This window comes from Cavia porcellus, unplaced genomic scaffold (assembly GCF_034190915.1).
Source record: "Cavia porcellus strain 051 isolate PalLab524CR breed Dunkin Hartley unplaced genomic scaffold, mCavPor4.1 scaffold_18, whole genome shotgun sequence".
NCBI classification, from domain to species: domain Eukaryota; kingdom Metazoa; phylum Chordata; class Mammalia; order Rodentia; family Caviidae; genus Cavia; species Cavia porcellus.
This window is the reverse complement of record NW_026947501.1, coordinates 61,031,595-61,057,815: the sequence shown is the minus strand read 5'-3', so window position 1 is coordinate 61,057,815 and position 26,221 is coordinate 61,031,595. Positions and strand designations below refer to the sequence as shown.

Sequence of the window (26,221 nt, the reverse complement as noted above, 5' to 3'; positions counted from 1 at the left end):
ATGAAACGATGGTAAACTGATGCATGAGAGACTCTCACACAGCTATGGAAGGGGAGGGTCCACTCCTTTATTATACTCCTTGCTTAGGTAACATCACTGCTTATGACACTTTTAAGTCTGTGAGATGTAGTAGTTACTCCTTATCAAAGCAAATGCTACAGTCCTGGTAGGACAATCGTGTCAATGGTACGGTGGCCTCAACGGGCAGACCTTCCAAGAACATAAAATCCTAACTCAGTATTTGTAAAAATATTCTCATGATGCTAATTCCTCTGAAAGATGCTTGCAGAGCAACACTTATAATTTTTATTTGTACATTTAGAGTTCCATTATAAAAAAAATACCCAAATCCTAAAGGAGTTTTTGTTAGTAGAAACGTGACGTTACCGCTAAACAAGTAATAAAAGAGTCAACCCATTTAAAGGAAATTTGTAGCAGCAAGAATATTTCCAAACACAAACATCCCACATTTCCACAAAACTAATTTTCCTCTAGAAAAAAACTTAAAATCTGAAATGGACTGTATTTGAACACAATAATTTCACTTTAGATAATATAAAAGTTATTTCTGTTTTGGAAGCATCACTGTAATTTTCAGTTTCCAGACAGAAAGCTTACTGTACTTTGTAACTCAAATCCTACTGAAGCCTTTCTTGATCAAGTTATGCTCTACAAGTCAGATTTAAATATGACAAAAAAGCTTTGTATGTAGTTAATGGGAAGATGTAAAAGTCACAAAAAAAAAATCCAAAAATTCAACAGAACAGCATTTCACTAGTAATTATTTATTTAAATTAATTTAATGATTGCTTTTCAAAATATCAAAGGGCTTTGTGGTGATTACTAGATATATTAAATTGTTTGCCACCACATCTAAGTACAATGAAAACTAGCTTTAAGAATTAGTAAGTACAGTACTTTTAGAATCTGTTCGCTGATTTTAAAAATTAAGTGTTTAGATTACATAGCTCCCTTAAAATCTCTACCTGAATAGTTAAAATTCTCTTACTCGTCCTGCTTCTTAGTTTGTATTCTATGATTAAGTTGGTAGTTCATTTTAGTAACAAGAACTAAAGTTTGGTGATTGTTCTGATAACTTTTCTTTAACAGAAAGAATAAAACAGAAAGAGAAAGGACAAATGAAAGGTATGAGAGAGACACACTATGAGTGAAAAAATTTAGGAGGAAAACTACATTTGTTGTTACTATGCAGAATAGCAGAGTTCTCTGTAGAGATAATTTCATATTAATATTAACTTATATTTCCTAGATATTGCTTACCCAGCCATTGAATTTTCAGAAGAAGGATCACATATGGATGACTCTTCAGATTTTATGCTGGTTTTCTTTGTAGAGAGATCTAACACTCCATCCCCTATAATTTTTGCAAGAGAAAAAACTTTATATTTGTAACAAATAGGCATCCCTTACATTTTTACCATTTCATATTTTACTTATCTACTAGTTTATGATCTAAGAATTAACACTTGTATTTGATATGTGGCCATTATCTATTCATTATAAATGATTTTAATAACAGGACATGACTGGGAAGGCACTACATAGGAAAACAAGATCGGGGAGTGAGAGCTGGGAATGCCAGATGACTTGAAGAAACTTAGTAAGACTATAAAATATAAAATCTGTTTTAGAATCAACTGTGGGTCACCTCTTCCATTGTTCAATAGTGAAGAGCCATAAACTATTCATCCAAGATTGTTTTCCACTCAAGGTTGCACAGATTATGCTTGAGTAAGTAGAGGAGATGCAAATTGTACAAAACCATAGAAATGTGATGATGAGTAAAATAACTGAATGACTAGTATTTGGCTAGCACTAACAATATATGGCACATATACTTTAGGCAAAGTGCTAACTTTTTAACCAATATATTTTCTAGAATTTTGTGTAAAATTGCATCATTTTAAATTGTTGAAATGTCCAATCATTTAATCTTTGCCGATTTAATATATTGCAGCTATGCCTTTGACTTGGTGAAATTACTTATAATGACATAACTTTAGGAAAAAATAACCTGTTATATAGCTGCTCTTAAGTATTTGTATTTAAAATGAAGTTATTTTAATACTATTATAATGTTGGGTTTATATAAAACTACAGTGATTTACACATTATTAACCTGACATGCTTCAGGATGAAAAACAACTATGAATTTATAACCCAGCACTACATAATACTATGTCTTCACTATTAACTCAAAAATTGAAAATTTTGTTACAAGAAAGTATGTTTTTTAAAATTTTATTTAAAGAGAAAAAAACAGTAAAAGGGTACAAGTAAGAAAATATGTTTAAAAATACGTTAAAATTTAACTGGGTCAAAAACTGGGCTTTATTTTAATCATGTTAATTCATGTAACACTTTAAGAAACCCATGAATATATAGTGGAAAAAATAAAATATCCTATCCATAACCTATGTAGAATTAGTAATAATATGAGTGCTTACAACTATAGATGAGGCATTATTTTAAGCATTTAGAAAAGCAGCACTAAAAACAATCATATAAAGTATTCTCATGGTGCTTAGGATCAGTGAGATAATTCATACAACACTATAGCCTCTAATTACGATAATGCTACTCAGAAAAATAATGTGCAGTAAACAGATAACATAGTGAAGGTGGAACTGACAAGTCTGCTGCTTTATTAAATGTTATCAATGTAGGACTCTCTGATTGAAGAAGAGTCCTGAACAAGCTGAGAGTTACCAACCAACCAGACATGTCGGAAAAGGCTTCTAAAAAGAACAGTTTGTGCAAAGACTATGAATCATGGCATATGACTATCAATACTCAGTATGGAACCACGTGTGGAATGCTGGAGGACAGCAAAGAGATTACAGTGACTGGAGTAGTATAAATCAGGGTAAGAGTGTGATGACATCAGACATACTGTAAGAAGAATCAAATAGGGCAATCTGGACATGGTGGAAACTTTGAATTTTATTTTCAGGGAAACTGGAAGTCACTGAAGGGTTCTGAGCAAAAGACTGACATTTTTGTTTTTTGTTTTTGGTACCAGGGATTAAACTCACAACCTTGTACTTGCCAGGCAGGCACTTATGCCACTGAGCTAAATCCCCGGCCCACATTTTAATTTTTTAAAAAGGTCAGTCTGCTGTGCAAAGAATGGACTACAATGGGTTAAAAGGATAGGGCAGGGAAGCCTGTTGAGAAAGTGCTGTTTCTTCTTATCTCTGGCATTTCACACATTCACTTGGTCTTTCTAGAAGCTCTTTACTGCCATTCCTTCTGACCTTCATGGTCTTAATTCTAATTCTCACCAAATCTTCCTCATTGTTCAGTCATTCAGGATACACTTGGACCTAAGCTGATGTTCTTATGCTAGCAACATTCACCGCATTATTTAACATTTAGGCAGGGTGTATATAGTTGCCTACATGTTACCAGTGTTAGGTGCAGACTGTAAGCTGCGTAAAGGCAGGGATCATGTCTACTTTATTCACTGATATATCTTCCATGTGCTTAGGATAGTGCCGGGTGCACAACAAATATTCAACAAATATTTGTTAAATTTTGAAGAAATAAAACAAATTCAATAGTGATTAGAGTGTCTAGATCAGAAGGTTAAAAGGGGAAACTGGAGAGGTGAAGAATCTGGAGTGTAGTATTTTTAAAAATTGCTAAAGTGAGGCTGGGGGTTTAGTTCAACGGTGTAAATACCTGCTTGACAAACGCGAGGTCATGGGTTCAATCCCTGGCACACACACACAAAAAAACAAAAATGAAAAAAACCCCACAGCTGTCAAACCATTTTTTGGCTGGGGATTTAGTTCAGTGGCATAAGCGCCTGCCTTGTAAGCACGTGGTCATGAGTTCGATCTCCAGTTTAAAAAAAATAAAAGAGAGTAAGTTATAAAAATTGCTAAAGTATCATGCTCCAGTTTATTCATCCTGCTTATTTTTGTAGTTAGTCTTCAACTCATCTCAAATCTTGTATTTCTTATGTAACTATGTGAAGTTCTTCTCTCAAGCTGCATTAACATCATTTCCTCTGCCTAGAGGAGTGATGCCAAACCTTTTAGAGCTTTCACTGATAACAGCCTACTATGGCACACATGTCATAGGTTCACCTCCACTGGCCTAGAATATTGTTTTCACCTATTTGACTTGCTGAACATACTCATCTTAAAGACTCAGATGCTACCCCCCACCGTCCTATATTATCTATGAGATATACGGATATATACATACACACACATATATATATGTATATATATATATATATATATATATATTTTTTTTTTCCTCCCATGAGACTGAATCTTTTCTTTTCATACCAGGAATCGAACTAATGACCCTGCACTTGCCAGGCAGGTGCTTATGCCACTGAGCTAAACCCCCGGTTCAATTCTTTTTTTTTGTACTGGGGGTTGAAATGAATTTCTTAAGGTCAAGTATCTTGACTTACTCATTTGTAGCACATTAAACAGTGTTAAAATGCTAGAGCTTACTAAAAGAAATGTCTTCTCTATGCTTTACTATCACTCTGCTATCCTTCAAACAATTAAAATTTTATTTACTTCAAGCAATTGCTAACTATAATCATCAGTATGCACTAAATTTGATATTGTTCATGTTTTACATACAACTTACAGCATGTAAAATACTTCTGTTTGTAATTCTTAGTCAAAGTTTAGAGTAAAAGAAATTAACCAGTATCTAAATTCTTCCATATTTTCCATGTGTACAACCAATATCTAATTAAATAATGAAAAGAAGTACAGGGAACACTGTATTTTTCTCATTTATACAAACTGTGTAAAACAGGCTATAGTTTCCTTGATAAGGCAATAAATTTCCTGTCTGTTCTGAAGCATTGTCACACATAGTTCAGGATGAGCTAGACATAAGTCACTTTCAGTGGTTGAGAGACCTATCCAGATCCGGCCTATGTTTCTGATGCTTTCACTTTAGGAAGCCTAAATGATAAGCCCAGTATGCAGTCTCTTCTCCATACCTATACTACCTGTATTAGGATTTGGTAACCACATTCATATATGACAATCTACATTTGGTGAAAATGCAAAATGTACAACAAATTTCTGTCATGTTAAATATTTATATAGCACAGTAATCATAGCAAACATTTATATAGTAAATATTTACATAGTAAACACAAGATATATAAATATGTAATAGTCCTAACATGCATTAAAGGTTTTTAGGTAAATTTTAGTAACCTGTAAAAAATATCTCCTTTTATTAGTGGTATTACTACTTACACAAACGATTTTGTTGATATCATGATTCTTTTCTTTTTAAAATTACAAATCTTGTAGTTCAAGAGTTGAAAATATTGGGGCTGGGGATTTAGCTCAGCGGCATAAGTACCTGCTTGCAAGCAGGCAGTCGTGAGTTCGATCCCCAGTAAAAACAAAAAAGAAAAAAAAAAAAAGAGTTGAAAATATCAAGAGTTACCTCTAGAATTGAGGCAATTAGAAAAGCAAAGGAAATGAAAAGGAGAGAGACAGCTTAAGAAGGACAGAGAAAAAGAAAGATGAAAGGGTAAAGAGTATATTCTTCATTGTGCTGGTGATTTATAAGAGCTGAATAGTGATTACAACTATCTGTGCTAGGTCTTACAAAATGGAGTGATCATAACTAAGCTACTTTATATGTATTTATTTACAAAGTATTAATAATTTACTCAGTAGCTAAAAACTAAGCACCTATTATGTTCTTATAGGGTTGGTGATCTAAAACAAGTAGAAAGGGGGATAGGATTATTTTATTTTTACCACACTGCAATCTCTGCATCCTCCCTTATTTTTTCATGTATTGGTAGATACTTAAATTGTTTTAGTTTTCTGCTATTACAAACCATGCTGAAATGCACGTCCTTCTAAATGCTTTCTGGTGTTCATGTTATAAGGATCTCTAATACATACACCTAGAAGCCTAAGTGCTAGATGCTGAAATTTGTACTTTGAACTTTAGCAGACACCTCCAAATTTCAGGAATAAGAGTGTCTTTAGCATGCTATTTATGTACATTTTAAAAGTATACGTGTATACTCACATGTACAAACTTTGCTTACAGATAGTGTCAATGATTGCTCCTAAGGAAAATGAAAGGATAAAAGAGATCCTAAGAGATCTTTAGTTTCTTAAGATAGTACAAATCAGAAGTAAATATGATTGAATGACACTTTAATTCCAGGTGACTGGTATGCACACAATTATTATGGTATACTTTACTGTGTTTGAAAATTTAATGCATCATTGTTATCATTTTACTGATTGCAGGTAGAACAATCAATATTATAATTTAATTATTTCTGAGCATAATATAGAATACTATTGCATAATATTCAGAATTAAAAATAGGCCAGTATAAATCTTTCAATAAGGCCAGGTAATTTTATATGTAACACTACCACAGATAACTTTAAAAGTGAACTGGTATTTAAAAAATTGAAGCCATGATCAAACTGAACACTTTCCTGAGTATCAACAGTTTTGTTTTTTGGCTAAAATTAAGATTTCAATTATTTCATTTACAAACTATCTCTTCTGAATTTCCATGCAAATTTCTGATAAAGAACCCATTCAAAAGGACAACCACAATTCTCATAATATAGAATTGTTTCCACTCCTCCGAGAACATCATTCCTTTTCATTTTTTACTGGCCTTTTGTCTATTCTCAAAGTTAGGCTCTGTTCTCTCCTGGCCTGGCTAATTCTACACATCCTTCAGCCTCACCTCTGTAAAGAAAGTTTTTAATTCTTCTTTTGCCTTCTTTTTCAATACTAAGCATCCTTTACATTCTTCTACTCTACATTTATATCATATTATTATTGGTCTAGTAAGTCCCATAGTGCCTTAAGGGAGTTAATAACTATGCTTGGAGTCTACATAAGATTTATATTTAAGTATAATTTGATATTACTCACAATACTCATTTTCCTAAGCAAGGGACTGACAGGAACAAACCCTTTATTGACTCATTAGTGCCTTGTTAAACTCAGTAACAGAATAATTAGCACGTAGTAAATCCTACTAAAAACTTTGAAATTAAAAGTCAAGGTTGGCATCTATCTGAAAAACACAGCTTTATACAAAAACCCTTTTAAAGTAAAAGAGGCCAAGAGTAATTTTTAGTTATCAATTTCCATATTTGTTAGATTTTAACAAATATTTTTCTACAGAAATGTCAAGATTAATGACTATTAATTCCTTTTATATGAGTATTAAATGTGTTAAATACATTCATTATTAATTCCTCTCAATACTACTAATTTTCAGTTGCTACACAAGGCAAATCATGTGCTAGCTATGTAGTAACTATGAACATGAGTTCAAATGGGTGAAGCTCTGTTACTTATCAACATTAAACATAAATACTATAAGATTCAGTACAGGAAGGCCAGTAAATATTCATTAAAGCGAAAATACCACATATATTTTATGTAGTCTGTTCAAAATAAAAGTATTTCAAATTGAATTCCATACACTAAAATAATCACGATACTTCAATCACAATCACTACTGAACATTGCATATTGTTTCATACAAAATCATATTAAAAGTATTAAATATCTTATTGCTCTTTCCATCTTCTGAACACTTATCTATTGCTTGAAATGAATCTTCTTTTTTTTAGTCCCTCAAAGCATTATTTTATTCACTCTTTGTCTTTTTGTAAATTTTTATTACTGTTCTTGCTATGATAGTCCTATGGTTTCAATTGTTAATCGCACACATTCAACTAATTGTTAGAAATTAGTAACTTACATGAAATCTAATATATAACACTATTTTTTCTAGTGTCAAGTGTGCAAAGCACTACTTGTAACTCGTTTAGTTCTCACAATTCTAATGTAAGTTTTATTAATTTGTAAATTTTAATGACAAACTAAAATTGAAGGAGTTAATTAAATTGCACAAAGGCAAAGCTCTAAGCTTTGAAAATGGCATTCATAATCTAAAATCTGTATTAACTAAAATTCTAGTTTATATATTTTTAAAAGACAGACTATAATGTTGATAATAAATCTGGCTTATCAAGTACTACTAGTAGGAATTCACTGTTTCCAGGTATCTGTTAATATTTAACCAGGAAATAATTTCACGTTCAAAGATACAGCACATTTCATCATCACAAATAATTAAATTTTCTGAAAATCCTGCATACTAAAAGATTAAACTACAGCACTACCACTTGCTTGAGAATTAGACTTAACATACTCATTAAAGGAATAAAACATAACATGCAAATGCTATAATAATGTTTTAGAAAGTACAATAAAAACCAACAGAAACGTGAAACATGTTAAAAAAATCAAAATGTGGGAATGCACAAAATGAGAATAGTAATTGGCTGTTAAACTTTAAGCAATTAAAATATGAAAGTGTGAGAGAAAAGGTAGCATCTCCCAAGAATTGGCCATGCTGGGACTTGGAAGACCAACCAAGAAGTCAGCCAGCCAGCCTTCCTGGTAAGCTGTGCAAGCCATGCACGTTCCAGGGAAAGAAAAGTCAGTACTTCCCTTGAGCCTACTGGTGCAGGGGCTGAGAATCAAACACCGTCCACCTCTGTCCCCCACTCCTAGCCCCTTAGCAACCCGAGATGATTCTGAGGACAGCCAGAGTTGATAGCAACTAAGGCACATAAAGCAATTAACTGCTTGTATTGTGGGTTGATTATGCAGGTCTGGGGCCAGAGGTCTGAGCATTTCTTGGGAGGATGACAGTACGCAATATAGCAAATATGGGGGATTTCCTTCTTCTCTATGAAGTCTAATATCGTTTTCACTGTTTTGCTTTGTTCTAATTGTTTTGTTTTATTCAATATTCTGTTTGACTGGTTTTATAGTGTTTTGTTTTTGGTTTGTTTCTGCCATACCTGATGGAATGGACAACTATTGTGAAGATAACAAGGTATGCTACGATAGCTATTATTGTCTTGCTCTGAAGTTCTACACCAATTTTGCTGCATTGTCTTGATTGGCTTTGTTCTGTCTTGTTTTGTTGGATTTTACTATCTTTAAAATAAGAAAAAAAAAAGTGTATTTGTGCAAGCCTACTTGCATGCATTTACATATCTATATCTTTGTATATCTATCTACACACACACACATATTCTTCTCTGTATTCTACAAGTTTCTTATAATGAGTATATATTAATAATGCCCCAACTTACCAGGAAAAAAAACCTACCAAACTGTGTAGGCATTTCCTTAGTTTTAGCCTACTTTTAATTTTTTTAAATGTTATTAGTTTAACTATGATGTTTCAGTCACAGGAGAAACAATCAATACAATTTAGGAGTTGCATATTAATCAAACCTGAAAACTGACTTTTCCTTCCCACATGTCTGCCTTCCATAAGCATTTTTTACTTTTAAAGGCAGTCATTTCTTTCCTAATGTGCTTTACTTTGGGCACATATATAGCTGAAATCTGATGAAATTCATTCTTTTATTATTTATTGATAATAATAAGCAACAATATAAATCAGAATAAATGCTTATTGAGAATTTAAGAGTTTAAAACTCACAATGACAAATTAGGATAATGTGACTGGTGAAATTAACACAAGGTTTCAATATTTTCATCAATGTGATTTAAGAATTTCATTACAGTAATACATTCTTCTTCACCTTTTCTTGCAAATACTGAACTAAATTAAGGTTTTAAAAGATTTGAAATCAGTATCACTGAAAAATAAAAGCACATCATCTTTTAACTTTTACATCATACTACTTTACTCTCTCTATTCAAGTGGTTTATCTACTTCAAAACAGAGATGTATATTTATTCAAATAATTTATTGGGGGAAAATTTTTTGACTATACGTTTGGTCATCTTTATGTTCATGAAAACGACTCATTTCTAAAATTAAATACAATGTGATCCTTTCACAAAATAAAATACAATTCATCTAAGTATATCAATTTAAGCATTAAAATGATTTTGTGGAAAAAAACACATTAACATAAGATTTTTAAAAAATCTTACTTTGAAAAAAACAGGTTATCCATGATGATCTAATGTAGAACTGTCAGGCAGGCACTGGGGAGAATGGAATATATGTATGCACATGTAGACAACCAAAAAATAAATGGCAGAGATTGAAAAGAGAAGTAGTTGCAGATAAATCTGGATGGATGAAGAATTGTAACTGCTGTTCTTCATTTTCTTGTTTCCTAGTTTTTCCTGTTATAGTCTAATAGCTGGTTTATATTTATGTTGAAATTTCTTCTACTGAATTTAAAATGTCTTATTTTTGCAGTATTGGTGATTGAACTGAAAGCCTTAGCACTGAGCTGTATTTCCAGCTGTTTTAATTTTTTTCTTTTAAGTTTTGAGACAGGGTCTCAGCTAATATCTAAGTTGGCCTAGTTAGGCTCAAATTTTTGATCCTCTTGGCTAACCTTCTCAGACTGCCTGTGTCCAGAGGCCTGTATCATCAGGTACAAGTCAAAACATTATATTTACAGTTGGGTTATGCTCAACTAGGATAAAAATATACAATATCTGTATGATGCTTGATTCTTAGCATCATTTGCAGTAGCCTTTCTCCCAGTTTAAAAAATAATGACACTGATTGTTTAAAGAAGATCATGAGTTCTACTGATGTCTTAAAATTATGGTTTTCTGTAGTGTAATTTACTTTTATTCAATCTCATAATTCGGATAAACTTCCAATTCAGCTCTAAAGTAAGTACCAGTTGTAAGATTTTAAATGTTATTATCTTTTATTTTCGATTCTTAAAAATCACTGTAGAGTTCAAAATCTTTTATGTTAATTATATCTACTGAATCTTACCATCAGAAATTAAACTGAAACATTTAAAATACTCAGAACAATAATTCTATAAATGTTAACATTCACAAAAATACTTATGAAAACCGCTTTTAAAATAAAATTACGTCTCATTTAGTTTTGCAGATTTCTTTAATTTCCATACAGCTGGTCTCTGTTGATTTCTAAATTTAATATGCTGAAATACCAGATACCATTTCATTTAGTGACTCCACTACACTCTTGTGTGTATGTATAATTGCTGGTATGATTCCCTGAGTACACATACAATTTTAATATTTACTTATCCTATATAAGGACAGTACCAGTTTGTGTTCTCACTAGCACTGCATGAGAATGTCTGTTTCATAACAGTTTCAACAAAGTACTTTATGAAATGTGAATGCTTACCAGTTTGAAGGGCATGAACCATGTAAGAGTGCAGTTGAACTTGTTTCCTGATGTTGAAAGGCTTTTAAAATTTCTTTTCAAAGGAACTAACAATATAATTACGTGTATTTTTGCATCAGGCTGTCAAGTTTTTACTTTTATTTTTTAAAATGCATATATTAGTCCTTCATTTTGTAACATAAATTGTGAACGCTTTTCCCAGACTGCTAATATCCACTGATTTTTCTAATGCTGTTTTCATTTGTATTGTACACCAGGTTTTAAAATTTTTATCACTGGAATTTATTCTTCCTTTATTGTTAAAGTGACATTGTAGCCAAGACAGAAATAAAGAAAGGGAGCAAGGCTTCGAAGCATGAATATCTAACAGCAGACTAACCCAGCTAAAGGAATCAACAAAAATTAAGATCCTCAAGTGCAAGGCATTTGGCAAGCATCAGAAATAGACGGGTGACACCCACCAACTAAGACAGGAAGAAACAGAAAGCACAAAGTCCAGAGGTAGGCAGGGAATGTCTTAGCAGAGCCTGATAAGTCATGAAAAGGAATTTAAATTTTGTTCTTGAAGTAACAGAAAACTAACAGTTCTTAGTATAGAAGAGTAGCCTTACAGTTAGATAGAAATCATGAACTCTTGAGTGTTACTGAACAGTAGAATAACAAATAACAATTATGTACTGCAAATCTCAGAAAGCTAGAAGAAAGAATTTTGAATATTTTCACCATAAGTAATGATAAATATTTGAGGACACAGATTTTTTTAACCTGATTTAAACACTGGACAATGTATACAGGCATTAAGATATCACATAGTATCCCATTAATATGTACAACTTTTGTGTTTTTATATATTGGTCAAAATTAATAAAAGAAAAAATGTAATGACAGAACAGTAGCTTTACTCTCTTCAGCTCTAGCTTGAGAACAACATTTGGCGCATTGGTATCTTCAAGGTTATGGTGAGGCAAATATGAAACTTGTCTCCTTGGAGGAGACAATTACAAGAGAAAAGCAAAAACTTACATGGTTAATGGCTATTTATTTTAATCTAGCACAAATGAGGGGGCAAATGGGATGGCTATAAAGGACACAAATATATTCTTCTTTTTTTATTCATGTGCCTAATTAAGTTATTCAAGTGACATTTCATATGGAAACACTTATGGACCTTCTGAATTTAAAGTGCACAACTGTTTTATAATGTTATTCTTAATAAAGAAAAAAAATTTAGCTTATATATACTGTAACAACTATATTTCTTGACACTTTATAGTCTGGCTTTATGGGAAAAGCTTTGAATAGTTTCTTGATTTTTAAGTGACCAGTCCAGCCTTCGTTTAGTTCCTTAACTATATCTGATTCAGTATACTCTTTTGAGTTAATGCTTCTTTTACCTAAAATGCACTGTCCTCTTCCCACCATATCTTTATAAGGAGGACTCAGTTTCAGCTCAAATTCACTTCAGCAAAACTTTCCTGACTGCTTTACCTAAAATAATTTCCCACTTATTCTTAACATCCTTCCTGTTGATCCTTTCATAAAGTTGCAGGCAGCTTGATAGACATACTTTAAAAAAAAAAGCTTTTGAAAATCAAAAATACAATGTCAGTAAAATAGATGCCCAAATATGAGATTAAATACTGATTAAAACAGCTTGAGAGAATTAGTGATTTGGAAAATATTTCTAAACAAATTAAAAAGCATATATCACAATGAGACAAATTACAAAAATTTATGAGACATGGAAGACAGAACGAGAAGATTCAATGCTTCACTCAAAGAATTTTGATAAGTGATAAAGTGAAAGGCTTATGTAAAATGATGAGTTGAAAACTTACCACAACTGCTATAAGACATTTATTAGTTATATACATTATAATACTCTTTAATCCAAAGGAGAATCTGGGGACTCTATTACCCCTTAATTAAAATTGTTTTTCTAATGGTGGGGATCCATAGGGATGGATCCCCTATTTGTGGGCAACCAAATGCCCTGGATCTGTTTACTGAAGAGCAAGCACATCCTCCTCTGCGATTTATAATGACCTCTCTCATACTAGCATTGGTAATATTCGACCAATTTCTGGGCTTGCTAGTCTATTTACTGATTTGCAACTGATAACAGCACCCTGTTATAGTAATCACAATTGATAGGTTTTAAAGAAAGTTCCTTAGTACTTTGGGTTATTGTTGGCTCTGTAAGTTTTCCTTGTAAATTTTTTTTTTTTTTTTTTGTACTGAGGATCAAATTGAATCCATGCTTGCCAGGTAGGCACTTATTCTGCTGAGCTAAATCCCCAACCTTCCTTGTAAATTTTAAGTTCAACAAGTCATAATTATCAATAAACTCTAACAGAATGTGACTGCAGTCAAGCTGAATTGCAAGCACATTAAAAGTAAACAGTCATCTTTTGATCTTCCCATTTATTTAAATTATGAACATTTATTTTGGAAGTCTACCTTTCTATCCTTCAATAGTTACACAAATTTTTCCATAAGGTATTACACAGTTTACTCATTTCACTCAAGATTTTTTTCCCCCGGATTGCTGTTGTTTTTAAAAGCTGAATTTAAATTGAGGGGTTAAGAACCTCAAAATATGTTTAAAATTGGTGACTATGTGCATTTTTTGTCTTATTCTTTACTAAATCAAGTTACAACATTTTTGTAGTGGAAGTATCGATCTATTCCTTGGTTGGTATCTTTGGACTCTTCAACACCTAGATTTGCAAAAAACAAATCTCTATCAGTCTCTGACATTCAGTTATAACAGCACCAAACAGACTGTAAGATTACTCACTGGGATTACAGATTATAATTTAATTTGAATTAAGAAACTCACAAAATGAAAAACTGGCTTAAATGAGAATTATTTGAATATTACAGAGTAAAAACGACATGAAAAATGCTAGGCACTACAAATAACCACAAAAAAGACTGAACTACTACTGACATCTTTATTAACTATAAGGCAAGAATAGTAAAATTGGGCCAGAAAAAAATTTAATTCTTAAGAAATGTATTTAAAATATGCACATACACATTGTTATCACTGTCAATGAAAGATTTACACAGTATGTAGAGTACTGTGTATTAAGGCAATAGCAGTAAAGCCATCAAGATTAGTAAGAGATTTAAAAACTATTTTAAATGCTTATTTAAAACCTGAAATTTTTAAGTTGTAGAAGAATCATACATCTTAGGGAATATATACACAGATACAAACATGTCCAAAGTTATGTGGCTTCCTTGAGTTTTAGTAAGCTAATCTGAGAAACTAGCTGTACCATGGCAGAATGGTTTTATGAAATAAAATCAGATCTTGTCACTCTATTTCAAATGGTCTTAGCAATTTCTTTTTTCTTTCTTTCTTTCTTTTTTTTTTTGATACCAGGGATTGAACTCGTGACCTCAGACTTGCCAGGCAGGCTGAGCTTGCCAGGCTGAGCCAAATCCCCGGCCCAGTCTTAGCAATTTCTTGTGGGCCCAGCAAAGTAAAACTCCTTAACCTTTTACGATTTTTCTCATAACCTGGTCCCTATATATTTCTTTGGCTTCATCTATCACTATTTCTCTCTTGTCCTCCTTATCACAAATCATATTACACTAAATGATTTCTACTCTAAAGATCACTGAAATCATGACAATTTATCAGATTAACAAGTATCATTATTCTTTCCAACCTCAGGATGTTCAGTTACAGACTTTGCCCAGATTTTAATAATTTAAATATTTTAAGTTACTTATTTTGTTTTTACTAGAATCCAGGGTACCACTTAATTTCACAGAACCAAAGAATCTAAGTGATCACTTTTTTGGTACCTGGAACCAACTCAGAATCTTGTGTTGCCAGGCAGGTGCTGTGCTGCTGAACTATATATCCTGGCCCTCACTTATATTTACTTTAAACTGTCATATCTCCTAAGTACTTAGCTGATGCTTCAGAACACCTCGAATAATGAGGCAACCAGGGAATTTTTCCCCCTTTCCATTTTTAAGAAACGTCTGAGTCCTGAAAATATTCTTTCTTATATTGATCTGAAATTTATTTTTCTCTTTTAACTACTGAATTCTACTTATTGGATCATTCAGAAGAGGTTCAGTCCTAGTTTAGTGTAACAACCATACAAATATTTAAAATTTGCTATCATTTTCCTTATGAGGTTTTCTTTTTTTGTGGTGTTAAAGAATAGGAGGTGAATAATATGGATTGACGAGGTGTTCTAGTACCTTTAATGAGTCTGTTAATTTATATTCAATTCTCATGTTGTTCTAATGAGTGTAAAGCTCTGATACATAGTTATGTATAAAAGAAGCTTAGGTGGTAGAACTGAGATTTTTGCACAAGTTTGTCATGTACCAAAACCTATGTTCTAGTCAATTTGTTTTCATTAGTACATATTTCCAGCACATAACTTTTACAATAATCTCAGAGACTGGGTACATGCACTTCCTACATGTAGTCACTTTAGAACTGTATACCACCTCTCTAAAAGAGGAGGAAAGATAAATAAGTATAAAGCAGGGATAGCAAATAAAGTTATAAAAATCCTCTGCTTTTTCTGTATACTGGTATTTTCTTTCCTTAAGTCTTACAGGATAATGATCTTTGGTATTTTTGTCTTTTCATCTAATTATTTTCTTAATACTTCTTAGACATTTCCACATAAACTCATGTAATCTAAAATTAAGAAATAAAGGCAAATTATTTCCATATGTCAGATATTCCATTTTTATTTGTTTTACACACTGTAAAGACTATCATCTTTAAACTCTGACTAGTATACTAGTAGAAGTGACCCCACCTTCTAGGTTCGATTCTTCTTCTTCTTATTTTTTTTTTTTTTTTGGTGGTACTGGGGATTGAACTTAAGGCCTTTGTACAAAGGCACATCTCTACCCACTTTTGTTTTCTATTTAGTGGCAGCATCCTGCTTAGTCTCTAAATTGCCTGAGCTGGGCTGGAACTTTCAATTTTCCCGTCTCAGCCTCTTGGAGTGCTGGGATTACAGGCCTGTACCACTATCCTGGCTCTAGGATCAAATTTAGTACTAACTTTTTACAACTTCAAAGATTTGAAACAATCCTCCTTTTTTTTTTTCTTTACAGAATACTTTTTTTTTTTTTTTTTGTCTTTTTGCTTTTTATCGGTACCAGGGATCGAACCCACGACTGCCTGCTTGCAAGGCAGGCGCTTATGCTGCTGAGCTAAATCTCCAGCCCTTGAATACTTACTTATTTTTTGTGAAAATAAATATCTCCCCCAACACATACTTAAAAGGCTCTGCGCTTGTCTTAAAAATATTCCTTCTGCTTTTCCTGTTAAGGCACAGTTCTCCATTCCAACATATCCTATCTCATTCAATTCCAACATACATTTTATCATTCCAGTTTCTTTTTAAAAACACTTCTGTATAATTAACTACATGATTGCATTAGATTTATCACATGTATTAATTCCTCTTTTTCCAATTATATCACAAATAATTGGATGATAAGTCATTTTTTTTTCTTATCTAAGTACAAAACACTGAACATTTAATGTTTTCAGCTGTCCACTGTAAAAAGTAGTTCTCAGAAACATCTTTTTACTTATATCTTACCATGTTTAGTGAAAGAAGATAAAAGTAACTCAAATTTTCCTTTAGAAACAATTAAAAATGAAATACAAATTCTAAACTTTATGTCCATATTACATAAAGTAATAGTACTTTTAAGTTTCCCTGTGAATACAACTTAAATATAGTTACATATTTTAAAACATAAAATTATATATTACACATACACACACACACACACACACACACAAAATCTTACCTTGCTGAGTATTTTGTTCTTGCATTCGATTCACAGTGAGGTCTAAGGGGCCTTCCTGCTCTTCCTGAAGGGAGTTTTCTGCTTGATTCATTTGAATACTTTTACATATGAGATTTGGTCCAATTGAACCATTTCTATTCTCTTGAATTTTACCACTTTTGGAAATGTACTCAATTGCAAACTGACGTATCATCTTTTTCATTAATTCCTGAGCAACTAGGGGAATGTTAGGATCACAGTTCTGAGGAAGATCTAGGGAAGAAATAATATGATAATCATTAAAAAAGAAAAATGCAAAGTACTATTATTTAAACGTTTAAAAACTTACAAATTATTAGTAATGTTTGAAGTCTCTTAGCATCAGCCAACAATTGCCAATAGTTTCTGGGACTTAGTGACAGAAACCTTATACATTTAGTTTTATGATTACATATCTCCCCAAAACATGGTTTATCTACTCATTTTGTTCAGTCTTTGCCACAAACTGAACTACAGATTAAAAAAAAATCACAAAAACAAAACAGACATTTCACTAATATTCAGCATGTATGTGCTAATATTTCCTATAAAGTGGCATTATTATTATTACTGAATGTCTTAATCCCCCCAAAATGTTGATCAGTATTAGTGTTAACACAGTACTTGTTTAAAGTAATTGTTTAAAGTACTTGTTTAAATGATCTGAAGGGAAATCTTTCTAACTAGCATCTATAATTACAGATCCACGACTCTAACAGTAACAAGGAACTGAAAATGTACAATTTAAGAAAAGGAAAGGCACAAACCTACCCCCAGCACCACCACCTCTACATTTGGTGACAAAGTGTGACCTAACCAGAGCGAGCCTATAGTAGTCCTGTATAAATATTAATAAATTTGATCATAGATCATTGTCTCAGATATGTTTTAGATATTACATAACAAACATTATATAACCTCTGTCAAATCAAGTTAAGTTTCACTCCTGATAAACATCAGAGAGAATGACTACAGGCCTATAACAAAAGAAACCTTTTAACCTTCACTTTTATTCTTCAGCAAGAAGCTGGATGGGAAGAACATGGTTTCTTTTTGGCACTGGACTAAAGACCTAGCTACAGTTGGGAATCTTAGCCATTTTTACATACATATCTGCTCCATGTTCTAGTCTCTCTACTCATTAATATAAAAACAGTTTCAGAAATTGTAGTAAGGCCTGCTTACAGAATGTCATAAGGATTATAAAAGGTTGCAGTTTAAAACACTGAATACTGTATCAAGCATATTAACACTTCAGTAAATGTTAGCTATTATCAGAGGTTATAGTGGAAATCATAACAGAAGCAAAAAGATGCAGACTGAGTAGTTACATTTTATTTAAATCACAAAATGGCAAATAAGCATTAACTACATCAATAACTGGGATATTAAAAAATCATAACATGTAAGCCACTGTGAGATTTTGGGGGGGCTCAGAATAAATAGTATTGTTAAAGCATTCTAAGTAAAGTGAAATATTCCAATAAGTTTCCACATAGTACAGAGGAATTCTAAATATATGAGGTATGATACAAAAATTATCTGTAAATTTAAAAAGCTACCATAAAAGATATGTTGCCATTAACTCCTCAAAATACTACTTATTTTGAATACATATATCACATTGTTCTTGCAACTTCATGAAAGCCATCCTGGAAGTCCTTTTATGAGTATCTTTAGCTACGGTGTCTGGCTATCTTAATGTCTTGAATCAACAAAAATGTTTATCTTTCAAGGTCAAAATGACCTTGAAGAAGAGCCAGAAGTGACATGACGTCAGAAGTGACACGGTGGATGATGTTTACTGGATGGCACTTGGTACAGCATTTTTCATCATTATCTCCTAAAGACATTCCCAAAAGAGGATTTCAGAAAGAATGAAGGAAGAACTATGGGATATGTGTCTTTGAAGCAAGAGACAAGAATCTGTGAGGGATTAATAGTAATGTGTCTTTGACAGTCGTAAGTTGTTTTTTAAAAACAAGCACACCTTTGTTTTGATCAGACACTGTACACTATTTCTTAGTTACTATCCTTGGGAATCTTCAAAGGCTTCTACAAATACTCTTTTCAACTACATTTTACTTTACACTATGTGTTTAAAGGAAATAATGGCTTTACTTTTAAGCATTTAGGTAATTGTCCTGCCATTTCTGATTAACAGTATCATTGCATTAGTTAAAAATGACTGAATTTGTCAGAAAAAGAAGAGCCGTGATTAAATCTTATTAACCATTTTATGGCTAGAGTTAATTTCAGACTGAATGTAAAGCTAAATTAAGCTCTTTTATATTCACCTATTTACAGTTGATCCCTTTTATGCTATACTTTGGAATTAGGTCCACATATGAGAAGAAAAAAGGAGACAAAGACAATGCTGCTCAGTTGCTAATTAGTAGTAAGTCTCATACATCACTTGTAAAATCTGTTATAACTAAATAAAAGCAAATGAAAACTATTCAGGTTATAAAGAGATTGTTATAAAATGATGTAGGTAATTTTTTAAAATTTTACGAGGCTGGACAAGCAGCATAAAGGGAGAATGTGGTTATTTGTGGACACTTACCATTTTATATAAGGGTCTTGGCAGCATACACAGATTTTATTACCTGTGCATTTGTGCAAGTAGATTAGGAAGTAATGATCATAAAAACTGAGGGGAAAATGTTATTCGTATAGGAAGGAAAGAATGCTGCCACATGGAAATGAAGAAGACAGATTTACTTATTTTTGTCTATTTTTCCTTTTCAACACTGAATTATTTAAAAGCATTAATTAGTGTGACAGCCAGCTTCAAGATGGTCTTTAATGACTCCTAGGCCTCCTGGTCTGAGACAGGTGTGCAGCCCATTCCCTGCTATTATCTATCGTGGGGAGTCTGTGTGACCAATATTACACTGTGCAAGTATGCTACTTCTAGAACTAGGTAAAATGACTAAGATTCCCATCATGCATACTGCTGAGCACTGCTTTTCTGTCATTTCTATTCTGTCCCTCAATCCTTTCTCATAATTTCTTTTTTCCCCTTTATTCTCCTGTCCCTCCCTTTTCCTCCCCACTCAATTGAGGAAGCCCAACTGTAAGGAACCTCATAGCTAGGCTTACATGGAAAGGTACATAGAAAGGCTTCCTGACAGCAGCCAAACCAGTGAGGCTAGAAGTTTAAACTCAGCTAATCCCTGGATTGCCTTCTTCTTTATAAGAAAATGAACAAAACCATCCAGCTGAGCCATCTTCAGAGTTGTGAATCACACAAAATATGAGATAATAAATGTTTGTGTAAAACATTTTACAGATAATTTGTAATATAGTAGGTAATTAAAACAGATTTTGATACAGATTTGTGGGAATCTGCTGTAACAAAAGCCTCAGATACAGGAATGGTTTAGAACCAGTGAGGCTTTGGGGATAGAATTAATGAAAGCCTGAAATAACTAGAGAAAGCCGTGAACAGAAAACTCACACACTTTAAGAAAGCTGTAGAGTAAAAACTGGTAGAAAAAATTTAGAAACTCAAGAGTAAACTATATAATGGTTATAATGTAGGAAGTGTCATACTACTGTTTTGTATAGTAATTTGAAAAGTAGAAAATGTGCCTAATGAATTGGTGATCCTTCTAGGCAATTTTCAAAAATACGAAAGCTGCTCACTGGTTTCTTATTGCTAACTATAGTAAAATGCAAAAAGAGATAAACTACAGGAAGAAATGCTTAAAAATATAGCAGGCCTTGGTTGTTCCAAAAATTCAGGCCATACAGAAGAAAGGGTTATTTATAAAAGAGCAAATTAGATAACTAGAAAAATAGCTGGTTGGTTTTCCTCAAATTTGATGCTGTTAATATAAGTTTCCTGTGAGTTGTTGATTTTCATTTGTTGGTTTTGGTCTTTTCTTGGTGGGGAAATAGGATGGTATTTTTCCATTAAAATGAAGAACACTGGGAATTAACCAAAGACTTAACAAATTTTCAGGAAATGTTGACTCACAAAAATTAGCTAGGATAGATATATGGTATTTCAAACATTTGTGTGTTTCCACTCTCCCTTCCCAACACACAGAACGTAATAAAGACAAAGTTTTAAGGTTCTGGATATATGAGGAAATCTATGCCTAATCACTAACTGGCCATGAAGCTATCTAAGAAGAGAAGTCAGTAGAAAAATAATAAAAAGAATGCCAACTTTATAACATTACCTCTGAAAAGTACCTAAACAAACAGTATCTACAATAAATTTGGTGTGGAAAATCATCTCATATCATTACATTACATTATTTCAAATATTCAGGCTTTAGAAAAAAGATCCAGATTTTAAAAAAAAATTTCTGGGTCATATAAAGAAACATTTATGACCCCAACATGGGGGAAAGAGCCAATGAGAAATGTCTCTGGGGAAATTCAGACGTTGGACTTAATAGGCAAAACCTTGAAAAAGCCACTTCAAAGGAGTCGGAAGAACAAAAGGAAATCATGCATAAAGAACTACACAAAAGCATAAGTAAAATCTCTCTCCAAACAGAAAATATAAACAAACAAGTTATTTTTTAAAAAAGAACCATACAGAAATTCGGGAGCCACAAAATGCACCAAATGAAAGTTCACTAAGATTAATACAAGAACAGATATAAGATGATCAAAGAATCAATGAATCTCAAGGTAAGTTTACAGAAATTATTCAGTCTGAGGAGAAAAAGGAAAGAGGAAGGAATAAAAAGAGGCAAACAGAGCTTCATAGACATGTGGATGCAATCAAGTGTCCCAATATTTGCAAATGATAGTTCCAGAAGGAAAGAAGATTTAAAAAACCACTATTTCAAAAAATAAAATGCCCCCAAAATTTAGCTATACATTAAGATCCTTTGTCAATTAAGATCCTTTGTCAATACAGACAAAGGGATACACACTGAGAGATTTGTATTTAGATGTACCTTGATGAAACCTCCAGACACTAAAAACAGAGCAAATCTTCAATGCAACAAAAAATAAATCAAATCATCATCCAAACAATCTTCAATAACATTAAAAGACAACTTCACATTAGAAACCACGGAGGCCAGAAGACAGTGGAACAGTATATTCGAAGTACCACAACAAAAAGATTGATAACCTAAGAATCTGATACTCAGAAAAATTATTTTTTAAGAACAATGTAGAGAATAAAAATTAGGCTTTGGAGAAAGATTATGACAAAGTAGAAACAGTTTTTAGGCTCTCCACCACTGAAAATGAGACAACTAAAACAGCAACTCAGCAAGGTAGTAAAGGGTTAAATACTACACACAGAGGCGTTAGGGATGGGAGAACCTCAGAGATTCAGATTTCCAGGCCCGAGGGCTGGAAGGATCGTTTTTGTGCTGAACCTGTGCCCACAATGGCAGTCCAGAGCCACAGCAATGTGAGGACAGATACAGAGGGAAAGACTTGGGAGGGCTGGGGGCAGGAAAGCAGATAAGGGGGTGTGGGTAGGGGTAGCAAAAGGAGTCTGAATTTATCTGATCTCAGAGTTTTCTACTAAGCAGATGTTCCAGAACTGTCCAGCAATTATCAGTGGAGCTGTAGCAGGAAGGCATCTTGTGAGAATTATGCTTGAGCCTGTTGCTTAGGAAAACACAGCCCTTGTATTTTTCTTTCTCCTGAACTCACAAGTATTGCCTTGGTGTTCTGGCTAGTTTGCCTTGTGACTAAATATGGAATACTACTGAAGCAGGTCCATTTCAAAATATACACAGTGAAACTCAGGTCAGCTCCATAATAGTGGAGCTTTCCAGCCATTTGGGACTGATAGCTCCAATGACTGCAAGAGGAATAACTGGAGCTAAGCAAATGCAATGAGGTACATGGGATCTGGATGATGTAAAGGATGAAATGTGGGTGGCTGACCACATGGGACGGACCTACGGTGGTCCTCCAACCCAAGGCAGTAGGGTGTCTGCTGAGCAGGCCTCCCTCAAAAACAAACAAACAAACATCAATCCAAACAAACCTGGGATTCGCAGGGCTGTCAGAAGTTCAAGTCAAGTTCTGTGTCAAGAGGCCACTGAACCAAGCTGTCTGGAGTAAACCCAGAAAGGAAATGTAACATTCCATGCAACATTGTAGTTGGTGAGCAAAGAGCTGGGAATCACTTCAACTATCATGGGCCCCAAAACTATGCAGTTGGCAGCCAAGAAAGCAGCACAAAAGAAGGATGGTACAACTAACTCACAACCCTTCTGCCCATAAGAGCTATAAAACACAAGAAAATGTGAACACAAGTACAGACTGGTATTAGGTAGTAAACATCCCCAGTTGGACACCTGTTCCACTACCTCAGAAGAGACAGTTCTTTCATTATTAATATCTCTGTGGACACTGATTTTCTTTTAAAAATATTTCCTGATTAGTGGATATACAATTTTTTTCTTCTGATTTCTATTTAATTGGTATTTAAGATTTTTTAAATAACAGGTCTATCAAACTAAAATCTGTGCACCACGTAATTTACAAACTTAAAGATTCAGTAGATTTTACCACACTGATAGAGTTGTACAACCATGACCATAAATTTAGATAATTTTTGTTATCCCCAAAGCACTACCCATTAGCTATCACCTCCCAAACTCTGCCCCATATCTAGCCAATACTCAATACTTCTAATAATCCAATTATTTAAATTACTCCCTTTTTATTTTCTAATTTTCATTTTATTTTTCATTCTTTTTAAAATTTCTATTTAAACGTATTTTAAATTTTGTCCATTTCTGCCCTCAAGTTAGTACCTTCACAGTAACCGATTCCAATGACATCAAAATAGAGGAAGTATCAAAGAATTCAAAAGAATTATAAAAATAATCAGAAAAAGCACAGTAATACAAACATAGAAGAGATAAGGATGTAACACAACACATGAAAGAATAGCTTGATAAAATATTAGGGAGTCTCAAATAAACAGAAAACATGAAAATGAAAAGTTCAGTGAGCCAAAATAAAACATTCAGTGATGAAGCAAAAGACAATCTTAGGTCTTGATAAAGGTGACAAGTTACTTCATTTAGATAGCAATAAAGAAAAAAATAAAATTATAAAAAAGTAAGACATATGGTATATGGTTTAAAAACAATGTGAGGTGTCTTGAGAACACAAGAGATGCTTGAAATGCAAACTTAAAGGGATACAAAAACTGATTCACTGAAATAATAGCAAAACAAATTTACAAATCTTAAGAAAGATACAGACATGCAGGTACAGAAAATATTTAGAGCCACAATCAGATGTGACAGAGAAGAACCTTCCCATGTCCTATTATAAGTTAAAATGTGGAGAGAACACAGAGCAAACAGATGAAACCAAAAGCTGTAAAAGAAAAATTTCAGATATTTTATAAGGGTAGATATATCAAAATATTATCAGGTTTCTCAGCAGAAACTTTAAAGGCCACAAGGCCATAGAATAATATTCAAGCTCTAAAAGAAAATAATTACCTGTCTAGATTAATATATCTAGCAAAACTACCATTTAAATCTCTCTCTCTCTCTCTCTTTTTTTTTTTTAAAAACATGGAATTGAACTCAGGACTTATGCTTGCCAGGCAGGTGCTGTGTCATTGAGCTATAATCCCAGGCCCTAAAACTGTCCTTTAGAATTAAGGTAGAAATAAAAATTTTCTAAACAAAATAAAACTTAAAGAGAATTTATGACTACTAAGCTGGTACTTCTCAAAGTAAAGGAACACTATACATAGATAAAGAATCAAATAATACATTTGTATTAGGAAAAAAAACCAAACATCACAAAAATAATGAAACTGTAGGAATTAAGGATGTATCTTTCAATAATGTAAATAATCTTAGTTTTCCAATTAAGACATATATTAGCGAAATGGATTAAAAAATAAGGTCCCCATATGCAATCTACAAGAAACACTCACCCACAAAGATTTAAACCCAAAGAGACATTTTATACAAATTGAATTAGAAAACAAACAGGAATTATATCCAATGAATAACTGAAGTCAAAATTAAGAGACGAAGAAGGTCACTACATGCTAGCAATAAGATACAATGATAGAAAACATATATGCACCAAATGTTGAAACAGCCAATTTCACAAAATAAACATTATTGAGAATAAAGGGATATATAAATGTCAATACAATTATAGCAGTTTACCTGAAAATCCCACTTTCTACACAGATATGTCATCCAAACACAAAATCCACAAAGAAACATTCGATGTAAACTACACACAACAGACAAAATAGTCTGAAAAGGTATCTACAGAATATTCCATTCCATAGCAGTGGAATATAATTTTTTCCAGCAGTTCACAAAACTTTTCCCAAAGTAGACTGTGTCTTAGGTCACAAAGCAAGTCTTAAATGCCACAAACAAACAATGAAATAATCTTACATCATATCTTATCAAGAATAAAACTAAAGACCAGTAATAGTGAACAACAAAATTACAAAAATACAGTAACGAATAATATGATTTTGAACAATCAGAATGAAATGATAATGGAAATATAACATACCAACATCTGTGGGATACAGAAAAAGCAATTCTCTCTTTTTTTTTTATTATCACTACCAGGGATCGAACTCACGACCACGTGCTTGCAAGGCAGGCGCTTATGCAGCTGAGCTAAATCCCCAGCCCAACAAGGCAATTCTCAAAGGAAAATTTATAAGCTCTTTGTGTCTACATTTAAAAATCTGAGAACTCTCAAATAACCTGATGATGTAACTCAAAGATTTAAAAAAATAATAACAAATCAAACACAAAACCCATAGAACAAAGAAATAATAAAGATCAGACGTGAAATTGCAATAATACAAAGGATCGATTAAAGGAACAGTTGGTTTTTTGACAAGATAAACAAGATTTGATAACCTCTTAACTAAACTAGCCACAATAACAGCCAGGTTATTTAGAAACAAGAAAGGTGATACTACAGCAGTATCATGGAGACTCAAAGAACTCATGAACCTCATAAAAAAAACTTACACTTTTATTAAACTTACAATTGGAAAAATCTGGAAGAAATGGAAAAATTTCTAGATACAACCTACAAAACTTGTAGTCAGAGGATATTAATAAACCTAATCAGGATAATGAAAAGCAGGGAGATGAAGAAGTAATGTTTTCTAACAAAGAAAATTCCAGGACTGGATGGATTTACTGTGGAATTATACCAGAACTTTAAAAAA

The 26,221-nt window shown here is 32.8% G+C and overlaps 1 protein-coding gene across 22 annotated transcripts in view; it reads right to left on the bottom strand.

Moving 5' to 3' along the window:
- Lcorl (ligand dependent nuclear receptor corepressor like) overlaps positions 1 to 26,221 on the bottom strand; it is a 171,228-nt gene that overhangs the window by 38,138 nt on the left and 106,869 nt on the right. For 13 of the 22 annotated variants that reach the window (XM_063230098.1, XM_063230097.1, XM_013147330.3 and 10 more), the window contains 2 exons: positions 17,020 to 17,271; positions 1,282 to 1,375 (listed from right to left, as the gene is read on the bottom strand). The exons of 1 other annotated variant lie outside the window; for it this stretch is intronic. In XM_063230098.1, coding sequence (XP_063086168.1) covers positions 1,282 to 1,375; positions 17,020 to 17,271 — 346 coding nt within the window. Of the gene's footprint in view, positions 1 to 1,281; positions 1,376 to 6,063; positions 6,104 to 17,019; positions 17,272 to 26,221 lie in introns of those variants that run through there. 8 more of the 22 variants (XM_063230110.1, XM_063230109.1, XM_063230108.1 and 5 more) reach the window with 4 other exon arrangements.